At 42.9% G+C, this 13069-nt stretch overlaps 1 protein-coding gene across 1 annotated transcript in view; it reads left to right on the top strand.

Annotated features, from left to right (window-relative positions):
* Window positions 1-216: 216 nt before the first annotated feature.
* The window catches only part of SYNPR (synaptoporin), a 177424-nt gene continuing 164571 nt past the window's right edge, over window positions 217-13069 (top strand). The window contains exons 1-2 of the mRNA XM_063122064.1: window positions 217-411; window positions 549-614. Coding sequence (XP_062978134.1) covers window positions 394-411; window positions 549-614 — 84 coding nt within the window. The 5' untranslated portion in view covers window positions 217-393. The remainder of the gene's footprint in view (window positions 412-548; window positions 615-13069) is intronic.

Genomic DNA, 13069 nt, shown 5'->3' with positions numbered 1-13069 from the left:
GCTCCGGTGGCTGCCTCAGCCGAGCTGCGCGGTGGACACCTGGCCAGGCAACGGCTGAAGCGTCTCCTCCGCCCGTCCATCCGCGTGCCTTCAACTCGACTCCCTCAAGTGCGGCCCGGGCAACTCGCACCCGCCTCAGACGACGACGACGACGACGAGGCAGAGCTGCGAGCCCGGGCAGCCCTCCCCCTCCTCCTCTTTCTCCCTCCGCCCAGCGCGCTCGACTCGGGCGTGGATGTTCGCTGGAGCTCAGCTCTGCTTTGCTTCGTCGCCGCCCGGGCTCCTTGGCTGCCTTCCTTGGCGCAGGCGAACAGCCGATATCCTCTTCGAGGCGCACCTGGGCGCCGCTGCCTCGACAGGAGCTGAAGTTTGCGCGCCAACAACTGGGCAGGGATGGAAACCGTCGACCAGGTAAAGGCGCCTGAGGAGGAGGAGGAGGAGGCGCTGCCGCGCGGGAACGCTTAGCCGCGGGCGCACCGCGGTTGGGCTCTCCTGCCCCGCTCGCTCCGGGCATCTCCTAACTGCCCTCGCTTTTCTTTTCTCCCCAGGTCGCCTCCAAGGGGAGTTTCCGGGCGGTGAAGGAGCCCCTGGCTTTCCTGAGGGTGCTGGAGTGGGTAAGTCGGGCAGCCAGCTCGAAAAGATGGAGAGGAGAGGAGAGGAGAGGAGAGGAGAGGGCTCTCGGTCGCGCGCGTGTATCTTCGGGCTGCCTGGAGTTAGTTCTCCCAGGGGAGGCTAGAGCGGCGATATAGGCAGGTGACCCGAGTTGGCTGAGAGGAAGCTGTGTTTTGTGACGGGAATGGCGAGGCTCCGCTTGATTTTCAGCCAGTGCTTTTGGGTGACATGCTGGCCCTCCCTTGAGTAGGGACCCCTCTGCGTGAGGGGGAGGCCCCTTACAAATCCAGACACCCCCGCCCCCTCTGGCTTCCTCTGCCCACTTCTAATTCACTCTTGTGTGAGGGAGATTCTGCAGCTGCCTTTCTTAAAAGGAAAGAAAGAGCGGTGGGGGGAGAATCCAGCTCCAGGTTTTCCCTCCCTTTTTGAGGCAGCAGAGGAGGCAATGCTGGTTTTAAAAAGGAGAGCGGTCCTGGGGTTCCAGCCTCCCTAGAAAGCAATTCTGAGTGTTACTCCCTCATTGAGGAATGGCACGCTTAAAATCATGATGATGATGATGATGATGATGATGATGATGATGATGATGATGATGATGATCTCGTTTCTTCCAGAGGCGAGTTCTGACTTGATAACGCAGGTTTCCCAGGCTTTGTTGAGCCGTGGATTAAAGCCCCATCAGGAGGAAGCAGAAGCTTGGATTTGGGGTTTGTGTGGCTCAAGTAGTGGGGTAGAGAAAAGGACAGTGGAAAAGGACCTTTCTCTCTGGGATAGGAATAGAGAGGGAGGGATGAGTTTCCTGAAGTGTTAAACACATGATGGGCTGCCTGCACATGTTTCTCCTAGTAACCAGCTGGGGAAAGAAGAGGGGATTGGATAAAATAGAGAAGTGGAATGATTTGGGAGCCTCTCGTTAGTTTGTTACAGCTACCCTTTCCTAGAGGCTTATTTATCACTCCTCTCCACTTTTGAGAACGTTCTCCACTGACAGACCATAAAAAAATCAGTAAAGGGGTTGGCTGCTTCTCTTTTTTGAGCCTTCCAGTGCCTCTGTCCAGATGAATAGTATTTTAACTTCCAGTCCCTTATGTTTTTGTTTGATGCCCTTGGCTTCATCAAAGGAATGCATTAATTTAAGTGCAAAATGAAAGAAGTGATATTTCCCCTCCTTTCTATCAAATCCTTCTCCCCACTCCTCTCCTCTAGTTACGCATTTAGAAAACTAGTCTCTGGGTTTGAGCAGTAAATTGAGGCAGATAATTGGTTAGCAGAATAATGTCAGTGTTTGTTTCTCTGATCCTTATTCAGAGTGAAATCTGCAGGTCAAATGACATCCATTGCCAGTAGGACTGAAGGAGGAGGAAGAACCTCTCTGAACGGAAAGTTCAGAGCATGTCATAGAAGATTAATCACATTCCTTCTAATGTTGAATGGCTAGGAAATTATGTAATATATACGTGTGGTGTGTGTGTATTGGTTTATGAAATTATAGGTGCATTTGAGGCTGGTGTTGATATACATCAGCTCTTTGAAGAAGAAGAAGCATCTTGTGTTTTGCCATCTGTTTGAATTTAGTGTGAAGTGAAATGCATTTTAAACATGTTTGCACATGTGGTCATATTTCTCCATTAGACTTCCAAAACCAAGTATTATGTGTTGATAGCCATCTTGGCTCCTCTCACTGATGTTGCAGTTACAGGAACACTTCCAGATCAGTTTCTACATGTGCTTGTTGTGGGAAACTATGGTAGTTTAATACCTACCCCCCCCCAAACCCAAAGAAATACACACACAATGAGGAAAATGTTATTAAATCTCTGCTTTTCGTGGGTCAACTATTGCTCCTTCTACTTAACTACCGCTCCAAAATTCTTGAATGGGGAGCAGTATATAAATATTGTAAAATAAATAAATACTTAGTGTGGTCGTGAAATGCATAAAAAACGCTTAAAAGGTTTAAGCTGTTAATAAAGTGTTTTATTGGAGCAGTCTATCCTTTCTGGGAATGCCTGTTGGGCTTTACTTGATGTTTCAAGTCAAGCTTTTCTACACAGAAGTGTTTTTTGAAGGAAACATGAATTGTTGGTTCAGACTCTTTGGAGCTGGGTTAATCTAAGTACTGGCAATTTGGAGCTCCTCCAGTGAGCAGCGTTTAGTAGTTATTGTCTCTATTTCAGGGAAGGGGAAGAATCTGAGATGTTGTTTACATGTGGCCTATCTGAAGTCTGAAGGCAACCAAAGTTGAAGGTTAGGAGGGGCCGGAAGGTTAGAATCAAGAAGGCCTTTGTCATCTACTGAGATGACAATTGTTATAGAAGATTAGTTAAGCCAGAATGTTTTGCTTAATTTGGTACCAAACAGTGTTGCCATTTGGGATCTGAGCAACTGCAGCCTTGTGATGCTGATATGTATGTGCATTTCCTAGAACTTGCAATCCAGATAGACAATCTCAGCAAAATAATATGTTTCCTGATCACACTTTAATCACCTTAATGGAATAGCATGTCGACATCTATTTCTGTAGCAGGTGTGGTTGGATCTGTATTTGTTCTATGACAAACCAAAGCAGAAGCTATTCTGCATTAGGATTTACATATTGAAAAATTTCTGGGTTATGTGTAAGTATGAAATCTTGTGTAATCTAGAAGAAAGAATCTAGTTGTGACTGTACAGGTTTGGTTCAGCATCAATTAGAGGTGTGTTTTTTTAACTTTGGATTATATGATCAGTATATTGTTGTATAGTACAGATGAATATTGTTTGTGTACTGTTCTTCTGCCCTCTTGTATATATGGGTGCACCCTCCTTAGGATTATAGTTTGTGCTACACCTCTTCTTGTGTATTTTGAGTCCACAGATGTCAGGATGGTCCAAATCAGACTCCATACAGTGAACCATGGATTGGGGCTATTTATTTATTTAAAACACTTTTAAATCAATATTCATCCTTACAGACACTACAGCAGTATACAAGTATAATTAAAATAATACAAACACATTTTTAAAAAACCCACTTAAACCAAATCATAATAACAAAATAAGGATATAGGCAGCAAATACAATCAAATGGACAAAATCTACCAGTTAAAATGTGTGAGTAAATAAAAAAGATTTTGAGCTGGCACTGAAATGTTGGCACCAGCTGCACCTGCATAGTTAGGGCCCAAAGTTTTCTCTCTTATTGACACAACATATATCCAGGTACTTGCAGAAAAGATAATCAGAGGAGGCTCAAGTCACAGGTAGGCTAGTACAGGGAGAGGTGTTCCTGCAGATATTTGGATCCCAAGCTCCTTAGGCCTGTAAAGGTAAACAACAGCACCTTGAATTCCATCTCAGAAGTGAATAGGCAGCCACTGCACCTCCTTCAGAATTGATGGCTGTATTGGTTACAGCTTTGGCTGCCACATTCTACAGTAGCTGAAGCTTCCAGGTCATCTTCAAGGGCAGTGATCCAGTTGGGAGGTTACCAGAGCACATAGACCACTGTAGCTTTTCCCCATTCAAGAGTCACAGCTGGTGAACCAAAGCTGGTAAAAGGCACTCCTAGCCACCTGAGACTCAAGTGACAGAGCTGGCTCAAGGAGTACCTCAAGCTACTGTTTTTTCAGGGTGAGTACAACCATATCTGGAGCAGGCTGCACACCTAATTCTTGGCCTTTAAAAAGAAGCATCTAGGTAGGCATTGTGAGAAGGGTGCAAAATGCTTCTTCTTTTCTCTTCCTCCCCTCCCCTTGCAACCATGCCAAGGTGCAAAGAGAGCACTTGTCCAGTTCTCCAGACAGTTCAAAGCAGCATAGTTCAAAGCATTCAAAGGGGGAAACAGAGAGTGTTGCAAGATTGTATTTTCCAGAAACTGTCTGCTCAAGACAAACTTCAGTTGCTGAAAAGTTACAGATTGCTGGAGATACTTGAGGGGGAGAAAAACATGACTCTATGAGGGTACTTAAGGAGTAGATTGTGACCTACAGAAACCTCAATCTAGGGAAGACTGTGGGCAGGGGGTGTGGGTCTGTGGATATTGACCCGTAAATCCATTAAGCTACATTAGTATTGGAGGACGCTTTAATTAATGTCATAATTTTAACAAAGTATTCATCAGTAACCACAGAATAGTTCAGACTTTTTTTTAGGGTGCTTACGTTGCTTACCTCACTCCTGAAAGCAATTTTGCTCTTTGTTTGCTCAGCATCTGCGTTCTGGGATAGTTTCCTTATTGAAATCTACAAAATTACCTTTTATTTTTATTTTTTAATGAGAAAAGAAAAAAGCGATAGTTGCTGTTGTTAGTGGTGGGGGTCTTCAAATTTATATGCTGCTGTTTCAGGTTAATCAGGTCCTTAAAACAATTTACAATAACGCGACCAAAATACTTTGTTCTGAATTCTTAAATTCCCTTTTCATTAATTATCCTTTTAGTGGAAACAAGCCAGAATATTGTTGGGAAGCATTATAATCGTTTACGATACAAAATTTTGCTGACTCAGATTGTATACCTAAACACATTTACTAATAAGTAAGCTCCATTGAACACAATATAACAGAATAAATATGCCTAGGATTATGCTGCCATATTTGTCTTTTCTAGTACTTGTTATTTACAGTTCTGTCACCTTTCTGCATAGTGGGTTTAAAATCCAAATTTCACATTTCTTGCACTTAATGGCCCAGAGGGGCTGCCATTTAAAAATCTTAAGTAAAAACAACAACAGCAACCTTAGCTTGTTTGGGGGGCAGGGGGGTGGGTTGTGACAAATTCTGCACCATGGCACAAAATAGTGTAATTATGCCCCCCTAATTGCCATATTTACAGCTGATTCATTTTGAGTGCTAAATGGCAAGTGATATGACCAGTTTCTCTCTCTCTCTCTCTCTCTCTCTCTGTGATTGCTATGCTATTGAGCTGCTTGTAGCTGATGTTGTCGTTAGAGATGTACTTTTCCTTTTTTATTGCATGCTACAGGGTAAAATATTGAGGTGTTTACTATCTGCAGTGCAATGAAACTTGGCAGTGGAGTTTCTAATACAAATCTTAATTTTGAATTAACACTGATGCTTGCAATATTCTGTGTTTCTTGCAGTTGAAGTACTCTATGTTTCTTGCAGTGCCTCAAGAAAACCTGCATTTGAGAACAGTTCAGTTAATGGGCTGCACACAGTGTCCATGTTTGCGTGTCACGCTAATCCATTATGGTTGGCTTGTCATGCAGGGTGGGGCATTTTGCGAATAACCCGCCCTGTGTGGTTAGCACACTCACAAGAGAATCAGGCAAACAACCCACTGTGGTGGGTTGTCGCCCAATTGTCCCCAGCCCTCCCCCTGCATCTCATGTGACCTGGCGACAAATCCATGTTGTCTGCCAGCAAGTCACCTTTCCTGGCTCTGATAGCAGTCGCAATGTGGGGTGGTTCCACCTTTGTTTATTTATTTATTTCCCCAGCCCTGTTTTGTGGAAAGTGCACCCCCCAAAAAAAAAAAATCAGATGAAGGGGGAAGGCACAAGCACCATAGGCTTCCTTTGGATTTTCATAGTGTTCTTCTCAAGAGTTGAGTGAAGACCCGTGGTTAGGGAGGAGCTCCACCTATCCGATTTCTGTGAGCCCCCTTTTGTGCAAAAAGAGGGCAGGATTTTTTATTTATTTTTTTAAAAAAGAGCTTCAGCCATGATGAAGACTGTGATTGGAACTGGGAAGTTGGGATCGGAGGGCCTGGGAAGTTGGGATCGGAGGGCATGCACCATTATTAGAGGGGCTTTCACAGGCAAGGGGAAAGGGCATGTGCAGCAACTTGGGCAAGAGTGACAGGGGCTTCTGCCACACTTGCCAAGTGGCTTGATACCCACTGCACTTTACCCACCATGGGTTTGCAGATAACACACCAACTGATTGTGGGTAAAACAACCCATCATAGACTGACAGAGAACACACTAATGCAGCGTGGGCTTTCAGAGTGAGTTGTTGGGGGAAACAAGCCACTATGTATGGCTAAAAGAACTCACAGATGACATGTTAACCCATCATGCGTTGCTCCAGAAAACAACTGTGTCATGTGAACCCAGTCACTCTATCTTATTTCCAGCAGGAAGATGGAAATCCTTACTGTTTTTAGACAAGATTCTTTGATGTCATGTTGGCTCTCATTGGCTTTAAGTTCAGAGGAGCAGTTAGTCACATAGAGTACAATCCTTTTCATATTTACCAAGAAGTAGGTCCCATTGAACACAATAGAGCTTAATTCCAAGTAGATATGTGTAGGATTGCACAGAGAAGGCCCTCTGGCTCAGTATGCTCCCTATCTATCCCCCACCCCCTTTCACACACATCTCAAGTGTAGTTGGTCTCACTCAAGTCCCACATTTTGGTGAAGGCTTCAGTCCTCATTTATTTCTAAAATGTATAAATCACTCTTTATTCAAAGGGATGCCAGGGCAGTATACACAACATTTAAAAAAAAACAGATCCAATAAAAACCATGCAATTACATATCAAAAGATAAATTAAAACAGGAACACTTCAACCAGCAAGCCAAACAAAAACACAACAATCAATTCAGTTTAAAAAATCAATTACATTTTAAACTGTTTAAATACTTGGGTAAAAAGAAACATTTTAATTTGGCACTAAAAAGAAAGAAAATGTCTGTGCCAATGATATGTTTAAAGTTGGGGCACCATCATAGAGAAGAGCCTCTCCTTTGTAAATGCATAGTGTAACTCTCCAACTAATGGTATTTGGAGGAATGGGCTCAATCATGAGTAGGAAGCCAGTGTAATTCCTTAAGAATTGGTTTAATACAGACCCATGGAGGTGAACCAGTCAAAATTCTGACTGTTGAATTTTGCACAGTTTGACACTTCTGGGCCATTTTCAAAGGCAGCCCCACATATAACACATTACAATAATCCAGCCTAGATAGTACCAGAATATGATTCACCATGGCAAAGTTGTCCCTATCCAGGAAAGGCCACAGCTGGCGAACCAGCATCATATTGAGCATCTTATGGTTAGCAACTATCCAAATGCAATAAATAAATAAATCATACCCAGTCCTGCCAGAGGTGTGTTTTGGATGGTTGCTAACTATGGCAACATACACTCTTTATGGGCAGACAACATTACAAGTACTGGGATCATCATGGGAATTATCACAGAGGTGGTGGCATGTACATGCAAATGATGGGTATGTGTTTGCGTGTGTGGTAGGGTGACATTCTGGTTCTCTCTTCTCTGCATGCAAGGAGAGTGGAGCTAACTTATATCCTCATAAGTACACCCAACTTCTGCCTTGGAATGGCTCTCCGTAGACGCCAAATCAAGGAAACCCAGTTGTAAGGAATACTGCATATTCCCCAGCTGTAAGGAGGCTAGGGGCATGTCTACACCAGCCCTATATCCTGGGATCGTCCCAGGATCGTTCCTGTGCATCCAAATGCCATACAGGGGATTCTGGGAACAGGCAGGGATGATCTCTCCATTTTCCTGGGATAACTCTTAGGTGGTGTAGAAAGGGCCTAGGTCTGTTATTTTCTTCCTGGTCCTTGAAGGCTGTTGCTCTCTGTAAATGAATTAACATTGTGATCTTTTTTATATATAATTCAAAATGAATGCTGCCTATACAATTTGTTTTGAAATGACTATTTGTGGAAAAATACAAGCACTACTTTTACTAACTGTACATTACATGACAGTAAACAGCAGATAGACTCTTTAGAAATCTATCTAATACTGTGCTGACTATGCAATATATTGTTGTCTTGTTTATTATGACTATTGCATGAAAAAGTATTAGCTTAATTTCTGATCCTTTCCTGCTGCTAACTTCATGACTAAAGCTACTATTTGATTCTGCAGCTCAAAAAACTGATTTAGAGCATCTTCCCGGCACATGCACATGCACACACACACACACACACACACACAAACACCACAAGTAATTGTTCCTGTTGAAGCTGTTTTCATAGCTGCTATTGGAGCAAGCCTAATCAAGCCAGGAAATTCTCAAGTTAAGTGGTGCTGCAGTAAAAAGAGCAGTTGGGATGGAGTATTTGCAGTGATTTCTTACCGTATCTTCTCTAAATGACAGCTGAAGCAAAAAGTAAAAATGGGATAGTTGAATTAGGCCTTAGCTAGACCTAAGGTTTACCCCACGTTCATCCTGGCCTCATCCCTGTGTGTCATTTACATGAACAGGGATGACCCCGGTACGATCCCAGGATAAACCTTAGGTCTAGCTAAGGCCTCTGAGACTAAACTACTCAACTGTGTAGCATTCAAGCCCATGCTTGCATTGTGGCCTTTGATAACAGAACATAAATGGTAGATGACTCTGATTAACTGGAGAGTCTTCTTTAACTTTTAGATGCAAATCTAATGTACTTGTCCATAAGCTGCAAAATGAAACCACAAAGAATTTAACTGTGTGCAATGATAGTATAATCAAACAAGCTTCTCAGGTGTGACAAAAGTTGTCAAGAGAACAGAGAGGGATATACTCTACTTCTGAAACAAAGTATGGCGGTACTTTACCACCTCCTTATTTTTAGATAGTTTCTATATATTGCTACTGGTACCCAAGGATTAAGAATAGAAGTTTGATTTGGGAGGAGGCCTAAGGCTTTGTAGACAGTTCTGTTGTTCCTTCAAGATATAGGCCAAGTTCATACATCACAACTATCTAATTCTGTTTTAAACCCTGGGTAAACATGAAGGAGCCTGACCACCTGATCACTCCCACTGCAAACAGAAGGAGTAAAACCAGGTTTAACCATGGATTTCAACTTTGGGTTGTCGCTCCTCCAGCAATCCAGAGCTCCACATTCAGCTATTGTAATAAACAACCCAAGGATGAAGCATCCCTGAATTTAACTCAGCAGGGCTAATTGGATTGCTGGGGGCCAGTACATGTCGTGTTTCCAAGCCTTCCCACTGAAGTGCGAAACAAATAAGAGGTCTGCCAAGCTTGATTCAGCAAATGAACATCTTTTTGCACCTCAAGAGAGTTTAAACCCTAGGAACTTTCTTCTAGGCTAATACTTGGCTAAACTAAGGCCTTAGCTAGACCTACCTGATAGTCCATGACGGAGGAGGGAAGATCTCGTGTTGCGATTAACACGAGATCCCTCCTCCGTTTACACATGAGGCATGATGACATTAGGTGCCTGCCATTTTTTATTTTTAAAGAAAGAGGAGTGCACGAATGGTCATGCGCAAAGGTAGGTGCTTTTTTAAAAAAAATACTTTAATTTCTTCGCTTCCCCCACCCTACCCTCGCTCCTGAGGAGCGCTGCGCCCCGTACATGGCTCCGTGCGAGGGATTGCGTGGAGCCAGGTCAAACTGTGGCAACGGGCCAAAAGGGGAGGGCGAGATCCTGGGATCCCCTGTGTGTCATGTGGAAGCACAGGGACGATCCAGGGGTTCACTCCAGGATTTCACCTGGTCTAGCTAAGGCCTAAGTGAAACAATTGCTCCTTCAACAAAAGGGAAATACTTTCCCCTCAAGTCTCTTTAACTTCAAGGAGGCTTGTTCTGGAGAAGCCTTTCATGAGAATCTAGCCAAGCCAACCGCCTCTCAACTTCTTTTAGCTCCACCTGTTTGAGTCTGTGGCAGACTCTAGGATGAGCCAACTCTGAAGTTGCTTCCCCCTCTGAAGGTTGCTAATTTCCCACAGGCTATGAGTTGTTAACGTTTTAACTGATAAGGTCTCTCAAAGGTTCATCCCCAGCTGGTGAAGAGCCTGGGAGAATCACCTCCCCCACTTCCCATGTAGGCTGGTACATTTCTGGCCCTGTCTCTTCTGCTTCAGACTCTGATAGCCTGCAACTCCTTCACCAACCTTATGGGGAACAGGCCTGGTCACGAAAGTACACTCATTTGCTCCTGCTTGTTCAAGGTTTAAAAAACAACACCTGGATAGTTGTGATGAGCGAACCAGGTCATATTCAACAACTGTAAATTTCATTCCTCAGTGTGTGTGTGTGTACATGGGCATATATGTCATAGACAGAAACTTATAGGCATCTATGAAAGAAGGAAAGGAACCTCTCGTGCAAGCACTGAGTCATTACTGACTTTTGGAGGGATGCCAGCTTTCGCTGATGTTTTCTTGGCAGGCCTTATAGTGGGGTGGTTTGCCCTTGCCTTCCCCGGCTGTTGGAATTTGATTAGAAGTTTGAAGGATTTCCACACAAGAAATAGACCATGGTGCCATAATAGTTTTTTTTAAATAATAATTAGGTTTTCTTGCTTGTTGTACTTATTGAGTGTTTGTATATAATCATAATCTCCCAGACTATTCAAAAAATACTTGGATTTACAGCACAATTGTAGTGATTGTGCTGTACATGTTTACTTGGAATTAAATCCCCGTCTGTTCAGTAGGGCTTAATCCCAGGTAACTGTGATAGGATTGCAGCCCTACAGAGCAAGTGCTACTGTTTTTGATTAGAAATTAGTATTTCAAAGTGAGCCTTGAAATATCTATTTTACTAATTTTAAATGCTTTTTGATGATTTGAACAAAACCTGACAGGCATGTATCTTCTCATCTGAATATCTGTCCTTGAAAGAAAACATTAAGCAAAATGAAACATGCAGAAGGCTAGTGGATCAAATTTTGATTTCCTCACATCTGGATAAAGCATCTTTTCTTTTCAATTTCACTTTCATTCTATTCTTTCTCTTCCTCTTCTATTCCTTAATATGCATTTTACTTTGGCTTGAGGCAGAAATGGCAAACTCTTTAATGTACAGATAATGCAAATGCACTGTATCTATCTCTCCATCTATAGCTGAAACTTATTAGGAACCTTATCATGACAGTCTTCAGATAATTAAAGCCGATAAATCTCAACTTTCAACATACATCAGCATAAACAATGGGCAAAACTGTATTCTAGGAACACTCATAATCTGGGTTGATGTAATTTGTAGAGAGCAAACACTCCAGACAAAAATAATTGTCAGGACCATGCTTTTGTTGTGTTCTGCAAATGAATGGATAAATTCCTGGAGGCAAAGGCTATCAATGGCTACTAGCCCTGATGGTTGTGTGCTATCTCCAGTTTTCAAGGCAATAAGCCTGTGTGCACCAGTTGCTGGGGAACATGGGTGGGAGGGTGCTGTTGCACCATGTCCCGCTTGTTCATCCCTGGCCGATGGCTGTTTGGCCACTGTGTGAACAGAGTGCTGGACTAGGTGGACCCTTGGTCTGATCCAGCAGGGCACTTCTTATGTTCTCAATGTATTGCATCTGGGGCTGAGTGGGCATTCAGCAGGGGGAAAGGAAGCTTCAGAAACTTCAATTGGTTCAAAATGCCTCTGCCAGAATATAACTCGGGCAAGCCAGACAAAGCATGTAATTCTAATTGTGCTTTATTTTCATTGGCTACTGTTTTGTTTCTAGACCTAATTGAATATGGTAGTTTTATCTCTAAATTCTTAAATAGCCTATCACCAAGATACCTTAAGGACAATGTCCTCTCATGTCTACTCTCCTATACAATCAATTTTAGGTTGACCATATGAAAAGGAAGACAGGGCTTCTGTACCTTTAACAGTTGTACAGAAAAGGGAATTTCAGCAGGTGTCATTTGTACACATTCAGCACCTAGTGAAATTCTTTCTTCATCAGAACAGTTAAAACTGTAGGAGCCCTGCCCTCTTTTGTACCTGGTCCTCATTTGTTGGTCCCTGGTCAACAGTTGGTTGGTCACTGTGTGAACAGAGTGCTGGACTAGATGGACCTTTGGTCCAATACAGCATGGCTGTTCTTATGCTGCAATGCCTCTCCTAAAGCTTAACGACTGACAATAAGAACTTTAACTAAAATTGGCCAACAGTTCTAGTATTTTGGTCCTGCGCATTTGGCTCTGCTTACCACTGCAATGTATCCCCAAGAGCTTTTCTGCAATAGCATTTGGCCTTTGGCTGGAAGAGCTTGTGTAGCCCTGGTGCAAAAAAACCTGTGACATGTGACTGAGGAAAAGGTACAGCTCACCAAATATGCAATCCTCATTGGGCTAACACGAAACCCTGGAGGAGAAAATAAGAGAAAGCAAAACAGAATCTTAAAATGCCTAGATGAATGCCTAGATTTATTATGCCTAGATTTACTATGCATTTTAACAGAATCTTAAAATGCATAGTAAATAATGGAAGGGGTTCAATATAGCCCTATAGACTAATAGTTGGTTTTTTAAAGATAGTATCTTCAGTGTTGTAATTTGGCACTATGAATTAACTCCTGTGTCAAGACAAAATCAACTTGCAGCAGAATTATTTCCCACAGATAACATTTTATTCCTGGGGTCCAATTGACTGCTGCAGTGCTTTGCTCTGTGTGTGTGTGTGTGTGTGTGTGTGTACGTACGCATGCATGCACGCGCACACACACACACACGTACACATTCTCTTTTTATTTTAGAAAACTCAAACCCAAAACCTCTTCTCCAGTTTTCTTGA

The sequence above is a fragment of the Elgaria multicarinata genome, chromosome 3, assembly GCF_023053635.1.
Source record: "Elgaria multicarinata webbii isolate HBS135686 ecotype San Diego chromosome 3, rElgMul1.1.pri, whole genome shotgun sequence".
In the NCBI taxonomy this organism is placed as follows: Eukaryota; Metazoa; Chordata; class Lepidosauria; order Squamata; family Anguidae; genus Elgaria; species Elgaria multicarinata.
The sequence above is the reverse complement of the archived record's forward strand: the minus strand, read 5'-3'. Positions and strand labels throughout refer to the sequence as shown.